At 32.0% G+C, this 25,610-nt stretch overlaps 2 protein-coding genes across 3 annotated transcripts; one reads left to right on the forward strand and one right to left on the reverse strand.

Annotated features, from left to right (window-relative positions):
* Window positions 1-1,544: 1,544 nt before the first annotated feature.
* LOC137821041 (auxin response factor 2A) lies at window positions 1,545-7,089 on the forward strand. Of its 2 annotated transcripts, none has more exons than XM_068625453.2 (15): window positions 1,545-2,410; window positions 2,494-2,606; window positions 2,847-2,942; window positions 3,034-3,090; window positions 3,189-3,344; window positions 3,444-3,528; window positions 3,640-3,730; window positions 3,807-3,971; window positions 4,148-4,267; window positions 4,608-4,683; window positions 4,768-4,939; window positions 5,028-5,965; window positions 6,043-6,233; window positions 6,344-6,558; window positions 6,721-7,089. In XM_068625453.2, the coding sequence occupies exons 1-14, from the start codon at window positions 2,320-2,322 to the stop codon at window positions 6,525-6,527; spliced, it is 2,535 nt and encodes an 844-aa protein (XP_068481554.1). In that variant the 5' UTR covers window positions 1,545-2,319; the 3' UTR covers window positions 6,528-6,558; window positions 6,721-7,089. The 2 variants fall into 2 exon arrangements, with proteins under 2 accessions (XP_068481554.1, XP_068481555.1); XM_068625454.2 differs by having other exon boundaries at window positions 5,031-5,965.
* Window positions 7,090-7,605: 516 nt separating this feature from the next.
* Window positions 7,606-10,423, reverse strand: LOC137821043 (transcription factor SCREAM2). Its single transcript, XM_068625455.2, has 4 exons — window positions 9,154-10,423; window positions 8,830-9,054; window positions 8,563-8,733; window positions 7,606-8,081 (listed from the first exon to the last, which is right to left on the reverse strand). Exons 1-4 carry the CDS (start codon window positions 10,159-10,161, stop codon window positions 7,998-8,000), a joined length of 1,488 nt encoding a protein of 495 aa, XP_068481556.2. The 5' UTR covers window positions 10,162-10,423; the 3' UTR covers window positions 7,606-7,997.
* Between the last annotated feature and the right edge of the window lie 15,187 nt (window positions 10,424-25,610).

The following is a 25,610-nucleotide window of genomic DNA, read 5'->3' on the forward strand; positions in this document are numbered from 1 at the left end:
ATGGATACAAGAAAATTTACATTTGGTTATGTGTATTTTTTAGTCGCAAGAGTGATTTCATGAAAAAGTGCGAAGTAGTCAATCATTGTTGCATCCATCATGGAAGCTCAATTTGTGGCATGCTTTGAGGCCATAGTTCGGGTTGTAAAATTTTATCTCAAGACTTGGAGTAGTTAACAATATTACCAAGCATAAATTATTTTATAATATGACTTATGTGAAATAGATTTAGGATATTGGACCTAATTGTGATTTAATAATATAGAAATACACATTGATTGATGTAAGAAGTTATATATAATAAAAATCGGATCTGATAGAGATTTGAAATATTAAGAAAATATTATTCTATTTCTATATGCGAGGTTGTCTCACTTTTAATCATAAAAAAATTATAACAAGAAAAGAGTTACAAGAAATAATTGAAAAAAGATAGATAAAATTCTTACCAATTAAGATAAATATTTAATTCTATTATAATTATAATTAAATATATGGTATGTAAGAATGATATACTTATTACTATTATGTACATTATTGTACTTGTATGCATTTAGTTAAACAAGTAAATTATTATCACAACTTCAACTCCATAATTTATTCAATTTTGCAGCTTTAGAAAATTAATAAGTAAAATAATTGGACGTTAGAATTTGATTGAAGTCATATTGGTAGCAGATGCAGCATTATGGCATGGCCACCCTGTGTATAAGTATTTTTTTTCACAGAGGAAGTGAGTAAGTAGAGATATTTATGCTTTTTTGTCTAATTCCAGAGATTTTTTACATTATCGTGAATTTCTTTAGTTATATATATATGTTGTTATTTTTTGAATATGATAATAATTAATAAATGTATAATCAAACATGATTGGTGGATAGTATAATAGTTAAATATATCTGAAAGGGTTATTCGATGCGTGGAGCAAACGTGACAACCATAAAGTGAGAACAAATGTACTGAAACCCATTTCCTTTTGCAGTCCAAGGATCCAATAATCGAGTGGATGTGCCACATCATCAATTTTTCCCACTCTTATTTCTGCAACAATTCTTTCTTCCCGTTTCCCATTTTTTCAATCTTAATAATATGAATCAAGGATTATCAAAATTTGTAAATACTTCTCACATTTAAAAAATATGAAAAAAATAACTAAATTTGGGACATTAATTTTTTTGTTTAATGAATAGCATATTAACATATTTATAGTTTTCTCTCTATAAAGTACTTTATTATTTAAACTGATTATTTATTATTATTATTATTATTATAATGTGAGATCCATGGAAGGGGACAATGAAAAGTTGAGCTCGAGATAAGAGATAGAAATGAAGAATGGGAGAGGTGGGACATGATGATAAAAAAATAGATAGTAAATATGAAGCATATAATTAAAAATAAGCATGTGTAGGTTTTGGGTTGTTGATTTGTTGTTAAGAATGTGTTTGAAGGAGGTGGGAGTGTGTAATTGATGTAGAAAAAAGCATTTTTGTGGTCTGACAGAGCATTTAATAAAAGGATTTAAATAAGGTGGAATTTGTCTTGAAATGTGTTTCCATCTCGTGGGGAGGAGAAATTGTGAGGAGAAATTGAGAGGAGAAATAAATAAAAAAATGAAAGGGGGAAAGTAGTTAAGATGCGCACTGTGTGAGTGTGGGATGCAAATGCAAATGCTGTTTGCTTGCATCCAATTCAATTCCAATCGCCTCCGTCCATCAATACATTCATCCATCAAGCGCTGCCCGTTAATAGCACGACAGGGCCATTTCCCAATAAAAACAGAACAACTTTCCTGCGACCGTCACGACACACGCCGTTACATGCCAATCCAATCCCCTCTCGACACCGCGTTAACGCCGTCTGTACCCTTCGATGTCCCCAGCCGCCTTTATTTATGGATCCTCCTTACCCCCTCTACTCGGTCAGGGACCCCACGCTTACCCACAACTGCCGGTTTCCTCCTCGCAGATTGGTTAAGGGATTGACCGCGGTTGAAATCATTGCACGCTGTTTTGACCACTCTGGTTAAGTCTCACCCCCACATCCCAAAAGCCACACACAACACAGCACACGCTTCTTCTTCTTCTTCTCTTCATCTTCTTCTTCTTCTTCTTCTTCTTCGCCGGAACAACCAGATTGTGGAATTTCGTCTGCAAGCACGGCTCAAGTGTTTGTTGGCCAGCACTTCTCTCACCTCTTGGCTTCGAGCTTAGCTTGTTGAGTGTATTTGAGTTTCTCTCTGTGTTTCTCCTTGCGAAGGCCTTGTACGATTACGTCAGGAGTTTTGCGGATGAGAGATCTGTGGTGAGGTCTGTGGAAATGGCATCATCCGAGGTGACGATGAAGGGAAATTGCTTGAACCATATCGACGGCGGAGCTTCGGAGGCTCAGTCGCCGGCCACGGCCAAAGGTAGGGAGCGAGCACCGAAGGTAGCGTAGGTTGCTTCGTTCTGTGGAGTGAAAATTGTAATCGTTTTCTTTTCTTTTTGTTAGACGCAGAAGCTGCACTTTTCAGGGAACTGTGGCACGCGTGTGCCGGTCCTCTCGTGACCGTGCCGCGCGAAGGAGAGCGCGTGTTTTATTTTCCTCAGGGACATATCGAGCAGGTAACTTAATTAACTAATTAGTTAATTAATTTCATTCCTTTCTTGAATTCGTCTTGGTTTATTTATGTTGGAGAATACGGTTTCCTTTTTGGAGTCACAGTTCAGATATGAAACGAGCTTCGCTTGTTACCTTTTTGGGAGTGAAATTGTGGCGGTGTTGGTGGGTTGGAGTGAGATGGGTTTGGTTTTGTTTTAGTTCTTTTGGTTGTTATGTTGATATTTTGTTTCGGTGTGAAATAGGTTGAAGCGTCGACGAATCAGGTGGCGGACCAGCACATGCCCGTTTACGATCTCCCACCCAAGATCCTTTGTCGGGTCATCAACGTGCAGCTGAAGGTAGTGTTGTTCGATCTGTGTCACTTTTTCGCTATTAAAATTTCCCGTGCTTTCGAACAAAGCAATCCTAAAAAAGATAATGGTTTTTCAGGCCGAGCCCGACACGGATGAGGTGTTCGCTCAGGTCACCTTGCTTCCGGAGCCAAATGTGAGTTTCCTTTGCGCAATAGCGTGTTTGAGATAGAGAGTGAGTAATTGGGTGAAAACGTTATGCTTATAACTTTTTTTGATGTTGTGGGGATGAAGCAAAATGAGAATGACGTGGAGAAAGAGCCGCCACCGCCTCCGCCTCCGCGGTTTCACGTTCATTCTTTCTGTAAAACCCTGACAGCGTCCGATACCAGTACCCATGGTGGGTTTTCCGTGCTGAGACGGCATGCTGATGAATGCCTTCCCCCTCTGGTTTGGATTCTTGCCCTTTTTTCTTCTTCTCCTCCTTCTTGGTATAGTGTATCATTACCTGGCTGGCTGACGTTGGATGAGTCGCGTGTTTATTGGCAGGATATGTCGAAGCAGCCACCCACTCAGGAATTGGCAGCAAAGGATCTTCATGGGAACGAATGGCGATTTAAACATATCTTTCGGGGTAATTACTCTCTCACCGTTCGCTGCCTTCCTAGTCTGTTGCGTGGTACCTTTGTTGTCATATTCTATTGTGTGTCTATCAATTGTGACTGATGGGTCGAGTGAATTTCAGGTCAACCCCGTAGACACTTGCTTCAGAGTGGTTGGAGTGTTTTTGTTAGTTCCAAAAGGCTTGTCGCTGGGGATGCGTTTATATTTCTTAGGTTTGTTCTGCCCTGAATTAGGGTTTTAGATGCTGGTTATTTTACTCTGGAATGAGACTAATTTCTGGATTTGCAGAGGTGAGAATGGGGAACTTCGAGTTGGTGTCAGGCGAGCAATGAGACAGCAGGGTAATGTTCCATCCTCAGTTATCTCCAGTCACAGCATGCATCTTGGGGTCCTTGCAACTGCTTGGCATGCCATCTTGACGGGGACAATCTTCACTGTCTATTACAAACCTAGGTTTGTTAATTATTCCTATAACTACGTGGAAACTGATATCATGGTGGTTTTAGTCTGGACCTCCTATCCTTTATATGCGCGCCTGTGGACCGAGGGCATGTTGACAGTTTCTTTGTAGTTGATTCATTTCCCACTGAGCAGGAATAATGGCACTTACTATCATCATTATTTTGCAGGACTAGTCCAGCTGAATTCATTGTTCCGTATGATCAATATATGGAGTCTCTCAAAAACAGTTATAGCATCGGGATGCGGTTCAAAATGAGGTTTGAAGGAGAAGAGGCCCCAGAGCAGAGGTACGAGCGATTGATGTGTCTTGATCTCTGATTTTATCGTTATCGAATATGCTGATTTTTTGTTTGCCTTTCGTAGTATCAAATATTCAGTTCCAATGGAAGAAGAAATCCCTTGATTCTGGAAAATGAATGATGAATTGATTAATCTTAATCATAGAGATATTCCAATATTGTTTATACATGAGACCCAATAGATACATTAATGTTATTTATACATCAGATTTGTAACTAATTAACAGCTGTAGCTATTAACTAACATCAGTAGTTGTGTATTACAATGACACAATAGCACTAACTATTATATTATCGTAATACTTGATAAGGCTTGTTAAAATTGTAGGTTTACTGGTACAATTGTTGGAATAGAAGATTCTGATCCCAACAGGTGGAGGGAATCTAAATGGAGATGCCTCAAGGTTGTATTGTATCTCTAGTCCTTTTGCTACATTTTTTGTCTTGTTAAAAACTAGGCTTGCTATAACCTTGTTACTCTTGTTCAGGTGAGATGGGATGAAACATCTAACACCCCTCGTCCTGAGAGGGTTTCCCCTTGGAAAATAGAGCCCGCTCTTGCGCCTCCGGCTCTAAATCCTCTTTCAATGCCCAGGCCTAAAAGGCCTCGGTCTAATGCAATTCCTCCATCCCCAGATTCTTCTGTCCTTACTCGAGAAGGTATGATTATTTGACTCTTTTACAAGAAAGCTCTCTTGAATTGCAAAATGAAAATGTGGTTGAGTCCTGATATGTTTCTGGTGATTAGCAGCATCATCTAAAGTAAGCATAGACCCTTCACCGGCAAATGGATTTCCAAGGGTCTTGCAAGGTCAAGAATTCTCGACCTTGAGAGGCAATTATACTGAAAGCATTGACTCTGATGCCGCTGAGAAATCTGTTGTTTGGCCGCCTGCTGCAGTAGATGATGAAAAGATTGATGTTTCTACGTCAAGGAGGTATGGGTCGGAGAGTTGGATGTCAATGGGAAGAAACGAGCCTACATATTCTGATCTTCTTTCAGGCTTTGGGGCCGGTGGGGATTCTTCTCATTCATCCTTCATGGATCAAATGAGCCCTGTTGCTTATCCCACAAGAAAGCAATCGTCGGATCACGAAGGCAAACTTCACATGCCTCAGCCGTGGCCTGTAATGCCCTCTAGTCTTTCGTTAAATATATTGGACTCTAATACAAAAGGTCCTGCACATGGTGGTGATCCAACTTACCAAGCTCGAGGGAATTTGAGGTACAGTGCATTTGGTGAATACCCTGCTCTGCATGGTCATAAAGTTGAGCATTCACATGGAAACTTGATGCCGCCACCCCCACCTGCACCTGTCAACCAATATCAGATTCCTTGTTCAAGAGAACTTATGTTAAAACCAGTGCCAGCAAAAACATTTGAGGCTGTGAAGTTAAAAGATGGTGACTGTAAGCTATTTGGCTTCTCACTTATCAGTGGCCCTATTGTACCAGAGCCTCCTGTATCGCAAAGAAATATGAACGAACCTACTGGTCAGATGCATCTTACGCCACACCAACAAAGAACATCCGAAAATGATGAGAAGTCAGACCACTCAAAGGGCTCAAAAACTGCAGATGATCTAATTGTTGATGACCATGATAGACCATTACAGGCTTCTCAGCTGCATGCGAAAGATGGTCAAGCCAAACCCCTCAGTAGTTCTGCTAGGAGTTGCACTAAAGTAAGATCCTTTACAAGTTTGACTAAAAAATGAGAGCTAGAAAGCTGCGATAATTAACCACGTGCTATTTGTTTTAGGTTCACAAGAAGGGCATTGCACTTGGTAGGTCAGTGGACCTCACAAAATACACTGGCTATGATGAATTAGTAGCTGAATTGGATCAGCTGTTTGAATTTGAGGGAGAATTATTGTCAACTAAAAAAGATTGGCTTATTGTCTATACTGATAATGAGGGTGATATGATGCTTGTAGGCGATGACCCATGGCAGTAAGGATCCGTATTTTCATCATACATGTTTGGTTAACTTGTTATTTAAATGTTTCATTTTTTCCTTGAGAGTGGTTCGGAATTTATATTATTCTATATTTTCAATTCAGGGAATTCTGTGCCATGGTTCGCAAAATTTACATCTACCCTAAAGAGGAGATCCAGAAAATGAGCCCGGGTACCTTGAGCTCAAAAAATGAAGAGAACCAGTCGGGTAGTGAAGGTGCAGATGCAAAAGATGTTAAATGTCTGCCGCCTCAAAAGTTCAATTATGAAAATGGACTTGACGCGTGATGATTAGTGGATTGAGTTTCACAGCTTTCAGGTTAATTTCTGTCTCCCATCCCAGTTAACACTAGATTCAATGATTTTAGTTGTTCAGATCAAAATTGCCCGACGTAATTGTTACCGTATACATACATGAATCTTTTAATCTAGTTTAGTTTGTGGAATTTCATGGTGTAACGTTTTATTCTCTGGTCCACAGATTCCGGGCTGGAGAGTATGAAATTTTCATGAAGCCATCCAGATGGAGAACATAACAAGACGAATTATAATCGAGGCTGCTGCTTCAAATCAAATATACATAGATGGCATGGCATGAAAGAGTATCCGTCCAATTTTTGAAACCCCGGAATTAGTAGTTTATTGTCTGCCCAGTTATACGGTCCCTTAGTATGTAATCATTTGTGTTTTGAGCCAGGTGATATGTGGTGATATTCACCTTGCGTTTTTAGACAAATCCCACAAGTAGTAGTTGTACATAGTTGTTTCTCTCCCACCCTCCGAACAACTCGTTAATGTAATGAAATTTTATACAAAGGGCTGTCTTATGGTTGGTATCCATTTTATTTCATATTCTTAACAATCATAATTTGTGAGATGGAAATTCTTGATATTCCATTCTGCATCATGTACAAATAATTCCTTTTTAGAATCGTGTTTTGGTGCGTGAGGCCGCTTTGCCATTGGTGAAACGAATTATGTATTGTTTGTGCTTTGATTAATCCTTGGGTTATGGTGGTCAATGCTTCGTTGGATAAGGTTGGGAGAAGAAACCGTCTTCTGGGATGCACCATCGTCAAGGTCAATTAGCTTTTTCCCATGACAATAAGTCAATTAGTGTCTAGAAAAGTCCATATTGTTTCCAGGGTGAGTGCATTAGCAACCATATTAGACCCATGGATTTCATTTCATGTCTGTAATTATAGATTAAGTTCCTCTGGTCCAGTGGATAGTCAACCCAAGCCTTTAATTTTGCTAATTTTGACGTTGATGCATGATTCTCTTTCCTTCAGCTTCTCCACTACTTTTTTGGTTTTATAAGGAAAGATATAATAAGTGTGTGATGACCATGCTTAATCGGGCGGAATAAACACGAAAAAAAAGCTGCTTTAAAGTTCTGTCCCTTGTTGAAAACTGTATAGAGAGCACAATAGGTTGGACGAAATATAAATACGAAGCACATGGTCTAAACGCGCCTCAGAAATGTCACTGAACTAATTGAACTCAAAGTATCATCTACTTTCGGTTGGAGACGAACATGCAAAAAGGTAGGAGGCAGTAACTGCCGCTGCGGGGGTAAAATTCATGTGATAATTTCTTCTACCTCAACTTAAACTGAAGGTAACAGAGCTAGTATCGTACACTTGAATTTTGGACATTACAAAGTAAAAACTTGGCATTCATTCAAAGTAAAAACTGATTAACTTGCCAAATTGACAGAGAAATGGAAGCCACAGGTTTGTTTCATGCCAAAACTAGTTACATCATGCCACTGTAGCCAGCTGAATCCAAGAGAACTGCTTTGATCTGCTCCGGATGGACATCCTGACCTTCTTTGCATTGCTGAAAGAGAAGGATCGTTAGCCTCTAGACAACATCCATCACTCTAACATAAGTCATAACTTTTTAAATAAATAATTCTAAATCATCCTCCTAGATTCCTGTTAATTACTTGCCAAAAAACTATTTAGTGCGTTCTTCATGGTTCCTTTAGTTCTTTACTCCTAAAGCATTAAGAAGAATATCTGGCTAACGTTTTAGGATTATATAACAAAACTCTTTTAATTTCTATTTACTTGACCACCTCCATGACAACTACAGAGCAAATACTGTTCTTAGCATAACATGGAGAAATTACAATATCATTGCAACGCGCCTAAGCCATTAATGGGTGTGGAAATCATTAGAATATCAGAGGCATTTTATAATGGATCTTGACAGTTAACATGCCAGGTTACTTCATAATAAATTCAAGTTCAGGGCATTTCCAAATGTTGTCTTAAAACAAGGAATGGAGCTTGAAATGATGAATTAAATTTGTTACCTCGGCTCGAAAAATATCCATAGCAAATCCATTGAAGCAGCTGATAACAGCCTGCTGAATGTCTAATCCTAGGTTATCCATAGCCCTCATGGTTGAGAGCAACAGACCAGGCTTGCGGGCACAAAACATATGGATGTTAACAGCCCTTCCTTCGCGTAGCCGAACTTCAACCTGTGTATAATGGAAGCATTGCATTAACATAGAGAATAAAAGAGAGTTTGCAGAAGGGATGTTGAAGCATGGAGAAGAAAGAAGAAAGAAGATTACCCTAGCAGGTTGAGCATTGGGGCTTGGCAATGAGGTGGGGCACAATTCTTCTTTGATACGACTAGGCAGGGTGGGAGGAGTAGGCGTCAAGGGATGGAAATTGGAGGAAGGAGTGAGGGAAGAAGCAGCCGATGTAGACTCCAACTCGTTATGAAGATCATTGATCCTTTGCAGAAGCTCCTTAAGATACTCGATTGCATCCCCAAGAATTGAAGCCCTGTCCATCTATCAAAGCAACACCATGTCATAGAGATCCATTCCAAATCAAACCAACTACAATTGAAAAATGAAAATTCAAAATTTGATGCAAGAACTCAAACTTACTTTGCTAATCTTAGGAACAACGGACCTAAGCATGTAGAGTCGATCATTGAGCTTCTTCCTACGCCGTCGTTCTGCCATCAAATTCTTAGCAGGCATTCCCTTCCTCTTCCCTTTCTGATCCAATCCAGTCACGCTGCTGTTGGCATTGGAACTGTTCCCACCCTTCTTAGCACCACCCTCATCCACCTTACCACCATTGTTATTAATCTCAGTAAAATCATCGGAATCATAATTCAACCCAGACCCATCAAAACTCACATCCTCCACCACCTCCTCCCTCTCCTTCCTCTTCTTCTCACTCCCTTCCCCACCAGACATGTTCTTCCTCAGCGCCGCCCTCTTCTGAAAGAGCGTGGGTGGCGCCCCGGAGGGAGTCAGGGACTCCAGGGGCCGCAGAATCTTCGAGCGCTGCTGAAAGAGAGGCTTCGAGGACCCGTCGTCAAGGCTGTGGAAGCCGGCGAAGGCGGTGGCGGTGGCGGTCTGAGGAGGCGTGTCGGAGGGGAAATGGGCAGAGGGAAGAAGCGGGAAGGATGAGGAAGCTTGAGGGTCAAGAAAGGGGATATCGAAGGGGTTGAGGAGGGAAGAGAGAGTGGGAGGCTTGGGAGGGAGGAAGTAGTGGAGGTGGGAGGAGGAAGGGTCGAGGTTTGTGAAGACGGAGGAGGAGGAGGAGGAGTCTACGGCGGGGAGGAGGAGGTTGTCGGAGTCGGGGAAGGTGGGGGAGAAGGTCATGTCTTGGTGGTGGTGGTTGTTATGCTGGTGGTGGCTGCTGATGTACCATTCGTCGTCCAGTTCCAGCATGGGTTTGAAGGCGCAGAGAGATGCTAAGTCGTCGCGGGTAGTGTTGTTTTCTACGAAAGCTGCTGCTGCTGCTGTGGTTGTTGGTTTTGATGTGGTTGTTGTGTCGGTGGCTATGATGGTGGTGTTGGGCTTGTTTCTGGCCCAAGAACCTGAGTTGTTCTCGTCTTCACGTTCCTCCATCCAACAAACGCTGTTCATTCTGGACATCATGCTTGCTTTTCTGGTTTTGGTTGTGGAGGAAGCTTGCGAGGGAAATGAGGTGAGAAAGAAGAAGAGGGAGTTAAAGGAAGAGAGTGGAGAAAAGGAGGAAGAGGTTGCAGAAGGAAAAGGGCATTGCCTTTTCTTTGTTTTGTTTAGAGTGAGAGAGAGAGAAAGAAGAGAAGAGAAGGAACGTTACAGCAGAAGAAGCAACGACGCTGCTGCAAAACAAATGATGAGTAGGATAGGGAGAGGAACACATATAAGCTAAGACTTTCTCATTACTGTTTTTCGGATGATTTATTTTCTTCTCATTTACTAATTTGTAGTTATTCACAGACCAGGAAAGAAGGGACCTGTACTTAAATTACTTTCTTATCTTTCATTTTTTATAAACAAAATTGCTTAACATTTGTACAGCACTACAAATTCCAAAATTAAATGGATTATACTTGCTTTTTCAAAAGAATAATTCATTATCCACGTAATAAAATCGATTATCAGTATCTTTTACCAACACTATTCGTACCTCATAATCGATTATAAATAATTTTACGAGAATAATTAATTATTTAACCTTTTCACTAATTTCAAAATAAAATTTAAATACAAAAAATTATTTTAAAAGATATTTAAATATTATAATATTTTTAAAATATTATATGTATCTATAATAAAAAAAATTATATATATATACAATAAAAGTAAAATAATTACATTATAAAAATTATAAAATAATCGATTATATATTATATATAATCGATTTATGATTGATTATTATAATATAATATAATAAATATATTTATATAGAAATAATAATATAAATGTATTTATATAATAATAATAATACACATTTATATATTAATAATATAAACGTATTTATACAATAAGAATAATATAAATTTATTTAACAATAATAATAATAATATTTACAAATTTAAAAAGTAGTAATATATAAAAACGTAATAAATTTATAAATATTTTTATCATTTAAATATTATATAAAATTATTTTTCTATACTAAAATTTATTTTAAATTAAAAAAATATATTAAAATTTATTAAAATATCAAAATTTTCAGACATTTTTCACAATTATGAATATTAAAATCTTATTTTAAACTAAAACAAAGTTTTTTTTTGTCAAACTTTTTATTTTTCGATAATTTTACATAAAAGAAGTTAGTTGTTGCGTGTTATTGGAAATAATATTTTAATTACAAATAATTAAAATCAACATATATATTAATTATATATATATTAATTATTTTTTAATATAAGGGCAAATTTGTAATGTTACTTCTTTTCTTAATTAGAAAAATTACAATTTTAGTCACATTAATTACATCATTCACAAATTTTCATAAATTTTTCCTTCACTTTCCACTTTTATACCTAAATCCAAACAATTCAACTTTCTTCACACTTTTCCTTCAAATCATCTCAAGTTCACTCATTCAAAATCACTCCGTGAGCCAAACAAAACAAAAAGTTCATTTATTTATCATCATATGTCTCATACTTCATGTAAACAACACTCTTTGTGCCAAAAACTATATTACTTTAATTAATTGTGGTCTTTATGTTTCACTTTACATTTTTAATAATAAATATTATATTTAACTAAAATAAATAAATATAAATAAGATTTTTAAATAAAATAATAATATTTTTTTTAAATGAAAGTAAAAAATAATGGTGATGATACCACCGTTTGATAAATTGTTACAATTAAGTGTGAAATTTTTATTGTTTTCAATTTTAATTTTGTGGATTATTTTTCTTCTTTTTTCCCCCTTTTTTTCTCTTCTTATTTAGTAAGTTCAATTTATCTTTTTCTTCTTTATTTATTTGTTGTTGTTTGCACTTTTTTGTGTGTAATGTGTTTCATTATCTAGTTGATGTGAATTTGGGTGTGGTAATCATTTGTGTGGATTTCTCCAATCAAAGGGGGTTTGTTGCGTGTTTCCTGTCGTGGTGGTGCAGTGTGTAGTTGGCCAAAGTTTGGTGTGGTAGATTCATTTTGATCGTGATTTGGTGGCATGGTGGTGAGGTGAATATGTGATATGAGTTTGAGTTTTTGCTAACACATTGGTTGTAGTCTCCAATTGTGTTTTATTTTATTACAAGAAAAGTGAGATATTTTATTTTGTAAATCTAGTTTAATTAAGTGGTTACATTGGTATTGATTTTTGCATAATATGTTCTTTACCTCTTTTCATTTTACTATTTATCTTTTTCTTTGGAGCATTCTCATGAATGTAGCTTTGCAATTATAATAGGTCTTCCTTTAAATCAAAATATTGATGTCATTTATGGTTATCAAAATAAAAATTTGACATATAAAATGTTTTGCATTTTGTTAGTGTGTAAGTCTTATATTAGGATGAAATTGGTAGTGGTTTATTTTATAATTTTCATATTTTGTTTCTATTATATTTTTTCTTTCTTGTCTTCACATTATGATCTTACATAAAGGGAAAATGAAGAAAAGTATTGATTTGAAGTGTGCATTGGGTTATTTTTTCAGTGTGACTTCTACGTGCAAGAGAGAAAGTGTAATGCTTATTATTAATACCATTTGATTATATTATCAATTTTTTTTAATAATTTTTTGCTTTAACTGATTCTATATTTATTGTTAAGAACTTCAAAATTAAAATATAGATTCATTGAAAGACATAAATTAATTGGTGAATTTAAAGGTTTTAGACTAGTGGCGTGCACGTTGTGTCTAAGATGCATGTTGTTATTTTTCTTTCTTTTTTTGTCATTCTATTTACCTAAGTGTGAAGGGTATAAGATTTACATTCCACAAACATTTCTTTATTCTTTTGTCATTCTCTTTACCTAAGTGTGAAGGGTGCAATATTTACATTACATAAAAATTTCAGATTGGATTGAGGGTTCATGTATAAGAGGTGTGTCTTGTCAAGGAAACCCCATGTACATTGTAAGTAGATAAAGAATGAAAAAATATGTCAATGTGTATGTTAATATTTTGTTAATGTTTTTAGCTTTAGGTATCTTAAAGTTCTATATTCATGTTACTTGAACCCTCCTTATTGTATGATATGAGAAACACCTACTATTTTGCACTTTTTCCTGTTTAGTTATAAAAAATATTTGAATTTGTCTTTGTTCATTATTTCTTTAAATAGCCTTTGATGGTTACCATAAGTTGTACATATGTAAGATGTAGTTTCCTATTTTGATGGAATTGAAAAGGAGCAATGTGTTTTTCTGTTTATATGTTAAGTTAAATATTGTAAGTTATAGTACTAACGAAATTTGTCCATTTGTGTGTTCTCCAACTTGGAACAATATCCTTACATTTATTTGTGACAATAATAGAATACTTTGATGCTTGTAATTTTGAATAATTTTGTACAAAATGTTGACCCCATTACATGAAAACAACACCAACTTGTACATAAATATAATCACATAGTCTTACTTTTGTTATTTTGTACGTATCGCTTACTTTGACGATTTTTTGTTGGTGTTGTTGTAAAGTTGTAGTTGAGATCGAAAAACAAATATTGACGGGGTAGAGTTGCATATATTAATACCTATGGGGAAAATTGACAATATGGTAAAATTTATGTCAAATGTTTGTTTTTAATTATATTTTCTTATTGTTTAAAAATAATGTGTTGTTAAGTCATGGTACTTACATAAGCATGGCCATGTATGATCAAATTAAGAGAACAAAAGCGAATAATTATTTCTTATTTAACCCTTTTTTTGCAATGAGTTAAATATGTTATTATTGTCATTAATTATGTTTTTGAGGTTTCTACATGAATACTACTTATTAAGCTGAGGTACTTTATGTGTTTGTTGTAAACTCACGTCATTGAAAACATGAAGAAGGTGAAATTGAAAGTCCCAACATTGCCAAAGACTACCAAATATTTTATCTAGATGGATTATTTCCATTGGAAAGACTCGTGCATTGTGATTTTGTGAGTGGATTAACTTTTATGTTGAATAGCATGTTAAGGAAACTTTACATTAATATTTTTTTTTAATGTAGGTGTTTGCCATAATGGTTCATAATGACCACTGGAGTAAGGAATTGTATGTGTTGGATTCCCTTGAACATAAAAGTTGACCACGTAAGCGAATGGATAAAGCAATGACAAATAATTTTTTCATCATAATCTAATAAATAACCAATTTTAGGGTTCACTACAAGAAAATTTGGTATTACATACAACAAAAATTTGTATGTAACAAACAAAATTCGTATGTAAAACATAGTTACATACAAACTACATATAGAAAAATATAAAATTGTTGTAGATAACTATTAGATACAAATTAAAATCCGTATGTAATTATTACACTACAACAAAATTTGGTATTACATACAACAAAAATATGTATAATAGACAAAATTCATATGTTAAACATAGTTACATACGGATTACATAAAAAAAATTATATGTAAAACTATCGTAGGTAACTGTAATTACATAATAATTACATATGGATACATCCGTATATAATTACATGTAGATATATTTGTATCTAATTACATATAGATTTTTTTGTATGTAATAGTCTAATGTATTTACATATGGAAAAATTCGTATGTAATGTCTAGTTTCAATTTTTTCCAAGCTTGCTTATCAAGTTGTTTTTTATTTGCCGACCTTGTCATTTATCATGTATATTCAATTTTTTCTTTTTACAAACATGGACATTTATATTCAACATCATAATAAAATAATTTTTAATAATAAAAGATTATAATAAATAATATTGAATGTGAAAAAAAATTTCATCTAAGTTTATCAATGTAATATTATAAATATTCAAAAATATCTAAATATACAAAGAAAACATCTAATAAAAAAAATTCGATGTGAATAAAAAAAATTTTAAGAAACTAATAATTATTATAATCATAACTATATATAGGTATATTATGTTTAAAATACAATGGGATAGTTACAGGTAAGCCAACTATATGCACCTTTGGATAACTAGATAGATATCTTGATTCCAAATCCACACATTTGAAACTTCCTGCATTATTTAAATGCACAAGGTTGGTAAACTTAAAAGCTTATATTAGAATATTTATAAATCGAATCACATTGAAAGGTAAATGTAGCAGGAAAGAAATGCTATATGTTACAACAATGTTAGTAACAATTACGATATGATACACTTAAAATTTTACTACTCATATAGTTTCTTTTCCCTTTAATTATCATGTTGTTAATTACTTATAGTCCATATTTTTAAAATAAGAAAAACTTAATAATAAATAATTAATAAATAAAATAAATTTAATTAAGATAGATCTTAAATAATTTTGATATCATTTTAAAAAATTAAATCTAAATACAAAATGAGACAATTTACTTTAGACATAATAAATAAGTAGTTAATAAATAAAACAAATTTGATTAACATAGACTTAAATAATTTATATATCATTTAAAAAAATAAATCTAAATTAACATAAGACAATAAACTTAATTTACCTTTATTTATATATTATAATTTTATTAAATATCTAATCCAACTCACTTATTTAACTATTACTTTCTTATTTTATTTAATGTTATTGTACATAGATTAAAAAATATTTGATAAATATACTTTCCGATGGAAAAGTCTTTATCTAACACAAATTCTAATTTCTTAACAAATATAAAATAATTGATGTTTTCTGTTTTAATAAAATATTGATTTTTATTTATGATTTATCTGAAAATGAATTACGTTATCTATATGAATTTAATTAGAGTGGGATTGATTTATTAAAATTATTTTGAATAATGGTATATTGATGGTTTCTAATCCATGCAAAAAATCTTAATCATTGTGAAGCTAGGAGTAATTAATTCTGGGACGTTTCATACATTTCACATTAGAAAAATCAATTAACTATGTTTCGAAATTCTAAAACATTAATTGATTTAGAAAAATATAAACACAAAAACAAATGTAGGAAGATGTGTGTAAGATAAAGTTCACTTTCAATATGATTAAAAAGGTGAGAAACAACAAAATCTACAAATCAAAAGTGAACATTAAAAATTATTGTTAATTTTTTATTTGATAAATAATTAATAAAATAATAAACATTAAACACTTAAAATATACTCTAAACCTTATAAAAAAAATAATTAAACTATATAGATCGGAATCAATTATCGTAAACTACCAACAAATGTGGAATATACACAATCATTGTTAGTAATATTTTGCAACATGTTTGGTAAATTTTGGGGGTTTTTGATCATGATGGGGTTATTTTTTTTTTGCTTTTTACCAAAATGGGATCCGTTTCAAAAAATTACAAATTTAGGCAAGTCGTGCCAATTCGGCACGACTTCATATGCACAAATTGTCTCAATTAGGCACGACTTCTGCCTTGTCATACTGAAGTCGTGCCAACTTGGCACGACTTCTGCCCTGTCATACTGAAGTTATGCCAACTTGGCACGACTTCTGCCACATCATAATTTTTTTTATTGTTTATATATTGGGTAGTAAGTTATGTAATGTTAAAAATTAATTTGATACATAATTTTCTAAGAGTGTTAGTTTTAAGGAACAAAAAATTGGATAATCGTGTATGGATCATGTTTGACGGAATGTAATACAATAACTTGATTAATTAAAAAATGAAGAAAATTGTTATTGAATTTTGGAAATAAATAGATAAATGAAAATTTATTGTATTTGGAAAATAAATAGAGAATTATTGTTGTGAATTTGCAAAATTAATAGCTTGAGAAATAATGATTTTACAGACCACGTAATGATGAGAAGATATTAATTAGAACTAAACAAATTAGTAAGATTCATTACAAGATATAAAATAAAAATATAAAAGATTCATTATGACGTGGCAGAAGTCGTGTCAAGTTGACACGACTTCAGTATGACAGGGCAGAAGTCGTGCCAAGTTGGCACGACTTCAATATGACAAGGCAGAAGTCGTACCGAATTGGAATGATTTGTGCATATGAAGTCGTGCCGAATTGGTACGACTTGTCTAAATTTGTAATTTTTTTTAAACGGGTCCCATTTTGGTAAAAAACAAAAAAGATAACCCATGGTCAAAAACCCAAATTTTGGAGTGTGGTTTACTCTCATCATCCGAATTACTTTTATTACTTTGAAGAAACACTAAAACAAAAGTCTCTTCCATGGCCAAAATCTCACTATAAAAACACTAATCCAAACAAAGACTAAACATGACATTAAAAAAAACTTTTTTTATCAGACTTTGTTATTCGCTCGTGTGACATGACTGCGGGCACGTGAATACTATTCGACATAAAACAGAGAAGAAAAAAAAAGAGAATTCTTCAACAATCTAAATTTGATTATAATAACGTGGGAAACCTAGGCTATTGTCCATATAGTAGCATTCTTGGTGTGGATGAGAGTAACTGTGAGAATGTAAAAGTTTTGTCCTTACATGCAAAAGCCAACTCTAATGGCACTATGGGACAAAATAACCAACTTCTCCAATTCTACAAGCTTACACTATACTAGATATGTAGCACTAGCCTTATAAGATGCTTAATTTGTTTCCTTTCCTTTTCTATGCATATTTTTTGGGATCAAGAGTTGCTATTAAAGTTCCTTGAAATGCATGTAATTAACTTAATATCACCATAAATGGAATTTGGATACGTGTCTTATGTCTAATTCACATCATAAATGCATTGGTTATGACCTATGAGTAGCCAAGAATATGCTTGCAAGCCCATTTTCCTGTGTATAATTAACAACTACCTATATATTGCTCAAGTGAAGCTCAATATTATATTTTATGGATTGCTATTAATGGATAAATGTGTGAGTGTATTTTATTTTTGGAACACATATTGTTTTGTTGACCAATAATAAGATTTTGGCAGAAGAAAAAGAGTTTGATATAGAATTGGTAATTGCGATTTTGACATTTGAATTTGTGGTGGAAGATTAGGAAGATGGTAGAAAAGTGTAGAGAGAAATCCAATAATGAAATAGGAAATAGAATCCCAAGCATCTCGTGAAGCTTTTTTCTGGTCACCGCAGTTACTACCCAATCCCAACTATAACACCTCTCTGTCTCTCTCCACCACTCTATTTCTCAAACAAACTCTTTCAGCACCATTTAGGTTATTAAGATCAAATTTCTGCTATTTTTTCTAAGGCTGCAAAGGGGCTATTGAAAATTGTATATTAGAATGCATTGAAATGATTTGGAGAAGAGAAGAGAAATGGGAATTGGGTCCACAGGTTGTAAATGTATTGACATCATCCATGTGTAAAACTGGGGGAGAATTGAATGCAAGAAATTGAATTGAAATGTGTTAGAAGAAATAGGAGTGGGACAAGAATCTTAAATAAGGTGCAGTGAGTTGTGTTGTGTGGGTACAGTGTAGGGAAGGAAAGATGAAACTTTATTATTTCTCCACTAACCTCGTGAAGATGGGGCATACAACCTTAATTTTGCCTTCTCTAATGGGTTATGTCATCATCATCATCTACCTCTTTCTTTTTTTTTTTAATTTTCATATCTCCACTTTACCTGTTACACTGCAAAAATCCCATAAAAAATATTCATAAGACCCCACATCAAAATTAATGTCATAAATGGTTCAAATTACATATTTCTTGCAATTCTTTTTATACTTTTAATAAATGTTAATAAATGACACTCACCTTTTTTTATTTTAAATTATCTCATTCACTACAGCTTAAATAAATATTATAAGAATTAAAAATTAAGTTTTAAAATACAAGAAAATAAATAATTTTATATAAGTATAAAAAAATTGAATGGTTTCATTTTTATATGTTAAAAATATCATAAAAATTATATAATGGTTGTATAAATATAAATAAATACTACTATTGTTATTTTTTTAATGTAATAAGAAGAGTGTATGTGTGTTTTAAAATTAGGGTATAATGTCATTTATTTGGTTGTGCAATAAATTTTCATTTGCCTATTATATCTCATAAAGTAATAAATTTTCACATATAATATTGTCAGTGTTACTCACCGGACACATATGGATTCTTTATTACAAAGATTAGATTGTTTGCCCAATGTTTAAAGAATGGAAATAAAACATATATTAAAAATACAAAGTGATAAATAGCTTAAAAGTTATTATTTCTGAAATAAAATTAACAAATAATATTAAAATATTAATTTTTCTTTTTCTTTATAATTGTTTAAAAATCCAAATTTAATTTTCAATGTTCAATATAATATTATCTATATTATTTTATTTATAACTTTAATTTTATTTAATTTGTAAGTTATTTAAATATATAATTGAAATTTTATACTTTTTTATTAAAGTTACTTTAAAATAATTTTAAATAGAACATTAGACTGCCCGTTGCCCAACTTGTATTTACGTCTAAGGTATTTCATAATAATATAAATAAAAAGAAAAAAGTAATATATATATATGAGAAAAAAAAATGTAACTGTAATAAACCCTAAAAATTAATGTACTTATTCAAATTAATCGAGACCCTTTCTTTTCCTAAGAAAAAGTATTTGCCCGTACATTTCATCTTTAAGGTATGGTAAAACATACAGTTAAATCAACTATAGTATTTATGTTTTTTAGTATTATGACGACATTTTTAGTTGCGATAAAAGTATTAGTCAGCTTTAAATATTTGACTTTTTTTAACTATTTTTTTTCTGCCTCTATTTTTATTTATGATTAGTTCAATATTAAAGTAAAAAAATATGAATTAATAAAATTAATTTAATATAATACTTTAAGTTAAAATAATTATTTTTTAGATATATAATTAAGAAATATATATTAATTAATATCAATTATATAATTATATATTCTTTTTAATTTTCAATCAATAATTTTCTTTTTTAAAATTGTACTTTATTATAAGTAATTATAATTTATCGTATATGGTTATAATTTTAAATGATTGTAAAATAATTTAATTTATAATTTATAGCAAATAGGAATTTTATCCCCAAAGAAAAAAGTGATAAAATATTTATTTTTTTAATACTAATTCAAACATGTTAAAATTGAATGGAATATTTTTTTTATTTCGTACTTTATACAATTTAAAACTAAAATAAAAATAATTTTATAATATATTAATATATGTACTGGATCAGAGCGCTCAGAGCTGAGTGTTCGCTGGTCGGAGCTCAGCATCTGTCTCAGACAGGTTAACTCGGTTATTGGGCCAAGTTGATGGACCATGTGTTTGAGCTCGAGAGGTGTGTTTACTCTTTTCCTGTATACTTAATGTAACCCCTTGCGAGCAAGGCCCAGATGGTCAGCAAGGGGTAGTAATGGACCTAGGGGTGCGCTTAGTGCGTATGGGTCTAGTACGAGCAAAATGTTTCCTCTAAACCTAAGTCCATGTGTGTTAGGGCACAATGATTAGGTTGCATGTATGATACGTAGCGCCCTGTCAAGGGTGCCTACGTGAAACAGATTGGACCCCTGAAGTTGGTACATGAGTCGGTATCCTGGTGGTTATTCTGTTAAGATTTGATGCACTCCAGTGAGGGAAAGATTTTGTTCAGCTGCGGCGCTAAGAGAATGTGCCCTAAACAAAATATCTTCCCAATGCATAGGCTCCCAATTGAGGGAAGACTCTCGTGATAGAAAGTTGTTACAAGAGGTAGGCTATAAAAGGGACTTGAGATCCCAAGTAAAGGTAAGTTGTTTTTAAGACTGAAACTAGTTTCTTCTTATTTCTATAAACCCTGTACTGACTTGATCGTCAAAGTGCAATCAACAGGTAGAGCCCCTCTGTCTCAACAGAGTCGCGTTCCAACATTCTAAAGGGAAGAACAAATTTCACCAGAGATAGACGGAGTCAGAACTTGGAATTGGAGCCAAGCGACAACTAAGTCAACTGACAAGAACAATATATTTTCATCACTAATATTTACATATAAGATGATTATAATTATAAAATAAAAAATTATATATAATAAATTTCTTTTAATGATATTTTATAAATATATTTTGGTATTAATGTACATAAATCATGAAATTTATTATAAGAAAAATTGCAACACATTAATGTGTCCTTATTGTAATCCTAATGGAAATGAAGGAAGTGTCGGAGATTTATGTGGGGGGTAGGTTACCTAACAGGGTAGTAGTTTTGACATAATTTTTTTAAATAGTAAATGTAATGCCATTTTTTAAATAGAAAAATAAATCATTATTCCACGTATTTATGGCCAATGAATGAAAAGTTAATTTAGTACTATAAAATTTATGGAGGTTTTTTTTTCTATCAATTATGGGATAAAGCATTTCCCTTTATCCTATTTTATCTTCTAAAATCTTGTAATTTATCAAGTGTTTTGTTAGACTAGACTTTCATTATCATTGTTTGAATCGGTTTGATTTTTTTTTTCTTTCAATTTTTATTATCTATTCCAATTTAAATTCGAATGTAAGGTTTTCCAACTTCTTTTAAAAAGTCGGTGTGTTTAAGGCTTTATGTCTGGAATTTCATAGTAATTAATAACTTGTATTATCTTATATGACAAGAAGTTTTTCATATTTTTTTTAAATATGATAAACTGGAAAGGAATTAATGTTCTAAATTGTATAACTATGATCAATTTTTAAATATCTCACTATAAAAAATATTAAGTAGTGCACTTATATCAACATGATTTAGGAGAAGTGTTTAAATTCTTTAGTTGTTGTTTACTCTTGAAAGTGAATCATTAGTCATAAAATTTATTTATTGTCGTAGTAAAAGAAATGATAAAAAAAATCTATTTCCTCTTAGATTGATTAGATTATGTTGATATTTAGAACAAATGTTATTCTTAAAATAATATATATATATATATATATATATATATATATATGATTACATTTAACGTGAATTTTCAAATATACATTATAAAAAAATACATTCAATAAAAAGTTTCAAAACTTATATTCGCGGGTTTTATTCCAAACTACATGAATAATTAATGTCTATAATTAATGTGAGGGGCAATCCTGCTGATTGAATGAAACACTTCAACATCCCATATTAACCTTTGAACATCTCTCTTTCATACACATAAATATATGGACTCAATTTGTTTTTTCTTCATGATTTGTTTATATCATGACATATTTGTTTACATGTGAAACAATCTCCAAGTTAGGAATTCAGAAATTTGAAATCAGAATATGTACGTTATGAGCAAGTAATATTAACTTGATTTTTTGTCTTTTAAATTTGTTTAGGGTGGTTGGATTCAAAGCATTTTTAGGAGGTGATTTTAGTTAAATTTTGTTAGTAGTTCAAAAAGGTTGAAGGCAAGATAATGCACATTCAACATTAAATTTTTCTTATGTATTAAACTAACAAGTTTTGTAACCTAATCAGAATAGAAGACTTAATAACTAGTCCTCTAATGACGATTCAAACAAATTACTGAATGACTTTTAAAAGATGGAGATGATCTTGCAAGAGATTCAACAAAAGGATGGGTAGAGTTAGAAATACCTACATATATTTTCATTCCAAATTCTAAATATATAATATAATATTGATAAAAATTTGACCAACATTTCCAAGACTATTTTAACTTTCATATGTTTTACATGTAAATAAACATATTATAACATGGATACAATGAAGAAGAGAAAATATATTTCAGTTTCATTTTTTTTCTATGTAAAAAAAGGATATTCATATGTTGATATGAGAGATATTTTTGTTGTTATTGAAATGCTTCATTCAAACAATTATTTAGAAAGATCCCACATCAACGGTAAAAAAAATTGTAATATTTAATTATCAATAAAACTATCTCTAGGGATGAATTATAAGAAAACTGATTTTACAGGCACAAGTCTGTAAATTTCACAACTAATAACATTTTTAGTTTTTATTATTAACATTTTTAAAGTTATCATTTATTATTAATATATTTTATATTATTGTGTGTTATTATTATTATTATTCATTACGGTTTATTATAATTATATGTGACACTTAGTTGTAAATTCTAATATAACATATAAGATAAAGTCATATATCTTCCTGACTAAATAAATAGTTCAAGTCACACACCCATAATCTACTTTTTGTTTGCACAGTTCTCTTCAATTATTTATGTATCTAAAAAGATTCAATTTTTGTTACGTTGAAGACAAATATTTTATTTTATGATCCATAAATGTAGCAATGAAATAAAATCTTCTCCAAAATAAAAAAATGTTGAAATGTTTTCAATAATATTATTATTAATAATAATAAAGTTAATATTAATATAATTATAATAATATTACAAAATTTACTGACAAATAAAATTGATGTTGTTTTATCGACAGATATTGATTCGTATTTAATTACTGATCAAGATTTGTGTTCATTGGTAATTATCAATGCACGTACTTCAAAAAAAATTAATTTTCATATTTTTCGGTAAAATTCATTGACAATTTCATCCATCTATCAAATTCGTCAATAATAAAAAACTACTGACAATATAAATTCGTGGATAATAAAAAATTACCAACTGATACAAATAAATCAATAATTTGTTATAATGAAGAACATATGATTAATAAAAAAAACTTTATATTATTAAAAGTTAGGTTTTAAGTAAATGATGACTGATAAAGAAATTTTATGTTATTAAGTATTAGGCTTTAACTAAAGGTAAAGTTTAACATCTAACTTTTATTTCAAAATGGAATTTGGGTCGAAATAGAAAAATATTAAAACAATTTCATTTCATCATACCTTAACTAAATGTTTGAACTTTCAAAAAGTAAAAAAAGTAAACAAAGACTTCATGTACATTTTCTTATACATTTTTTCAATGATGTAATTACAAATTGAATAATTTTATTTTTATGTATTAAATTGTTCTCATCGGTTGACTCAGCTGTCGTTGACTTCAAAGACAGATGGTGACTCCTTCTATCTCTTGGTGGTTTCCGCTCTCTCCTTGGGTAGCTGAGAGTAGCTCCGTTGAAACAGACCCCCCGCACTCCGACGATCAAGTCAGTACTAGACTAAGAAACAGTAAAATATGTAAAACAGTTTCAGTCTTAGAACCGACGTACCTGTCTAAGGTTCTTACCACCCTTTATATAGGTTGTATCTAGGTAAACTCCCTATCCCACGAGGATCTTTCCTTTAGTGGAATTAGGGTTACTGGTGAAGCATCCTGTGACGCGTTGCACAAGCTTAGCACAACCGCGACACAAGACTTGCCTCTTCTGGAGTGCAAAATTTTTAACAGTATGACCGTCAGGGTACCAACTCATATACCAGCCTGCGGGGCCATCTATTCTATGGGTGCCCTATGTATTCACGTGTCATGCATGCAATCTAACCTTGGAAACCCTAACCCTGACGGGCCTTAGCGCCTCCAAGGGTTATTTACTTGTGCTAGACCTGATCGTGCTATACAAACCACATGCATGAATTCTCTCGTGACTTAGATCTCTCTTCGTATGGATAATAACTCATTATTATTTATGGGGTCCACCTACGTGACCCATTAATGCGATCAGACCACCGAAGTTCAATATCGACATCTAGTGTCGACCTCTCCGAAATAGATGTCTGAGGTCTGAAAATAACATTAATATCTCTAATCAAATCATATATCAAAATCAAGAAAATCTCAAAATCCTAAATAATTAACTTCTGATCACTAGTAAGTCTTATAATCCTTTCGATGAATGAAAATATATAAAATTATAACCACCATTAAATAAATAATTGTGTAGACAGGATTTCTAATTTCAAGTAGTGTTTAAAAGCAAACAAATTTGATTAATTTTTTTTATTATCGTAACAAAATTCTCAGTCACTACCATATGCTTATGTTCATTATTTAATAGAGAAATAATTATTAAATAATTGAATGATAATACCAAAGTAAAGTCATTATATTAATAATAAATGACTAAATATGATAAGCGCTAAGGAAAATAATATAATTTAAAAAATAAATAAGATGATCTATTATTGGTCACAAAGGAGAGGGAGAGATTTTTGAAGTTTTGCAGGAAATCATACTCAGCTGTCACCTCTCAAATTCTAATATCTAATAATATTCTTTCATATATAATATATTGAGTGGTTTTTAAATTTGTAATTATTTATTTTAATAAATGATTATTTAAAAATATATTTTTTATGTCATGATTCGTAATTAATCCAAATTTTTATATGTAATTTTTTTCTATCATAATAATTTTTTTTTATTACAATGCAACTTTAATACAATGCACAAATAAACAATATTTTTAATTGTCCTATTTTCATTTTGTTTTTATCGGCATTGTCCTATTTTCATACTATATATAATAAACAAAGTTACATAAAATAATAACAATGCTAGTTCATATATTTTATTTATGTTGGGAGTGGATGTAATTTGTCCAACTCTGTAATCTCTATTATATATATTCATTTATTTATTTATTTATTGCGTTGTTA

The sequence above is a fragment of the Phaseolus vulgaris genome, chromosome 9, assembly GCF_051622355.1.
Source record: "Phaseolus vulgaris cultivar YP4 chromosome 9, ASM5162235v1, whole genome shotgun sequence".
Lineage (NCBI taxonomy): Eukaryota > Viridiplantae > Streptophyta > Magnoliopsida > Fabales > Fabaceae > Phaseolus > Phaseolus vulgaris.

Bases quoted from the DNA above. Each gene is read 5' to 3' on its own strand.
- LOC137821041 (XM_068625453.2), top strand. From the start codon at position 2,320: ATGGCATCATCCGAGGTGACGATGAAGGGAAATTGCTTGAACCATATC. The intron at 2,943-3,033 runs GTAGTGTTGTTC...ATGGTTTTTCAG, and splicing joins TCATCAACGTGCAGCTGAAG to GCCGAGCCCGACACGGATGA. The intron at 4,268-4,607 runs GTACGAGCGATT...TTAAAATTGTAG, and splicing joins GAAGAGGCCCCAGAGCAGAG to GTTTACTGGTACAATTGTTG.
- LOC137821043 (XM_068625455.2), bottom strand. From the start codon at position 10,161: ATGATGTCCAGAATGAACAGCGTTTGTTGGATGGAGGAACGTGAAGAC. The intron at 9,055-9,153 runs GTAAGTTTGAGT...TTGCTTTGATAG, and splicing joins TTGTTCCTAAGATTAGCAAA to ATGGACAGGGCTTCAATTCT. The intron at 8,734-8,829 runs GTAATCTTCTTT...CATTATACACAG, and splicing joins CCAATGCTCAACCTGCTAGG to GTTGAAGTTCGGCTACGCGA.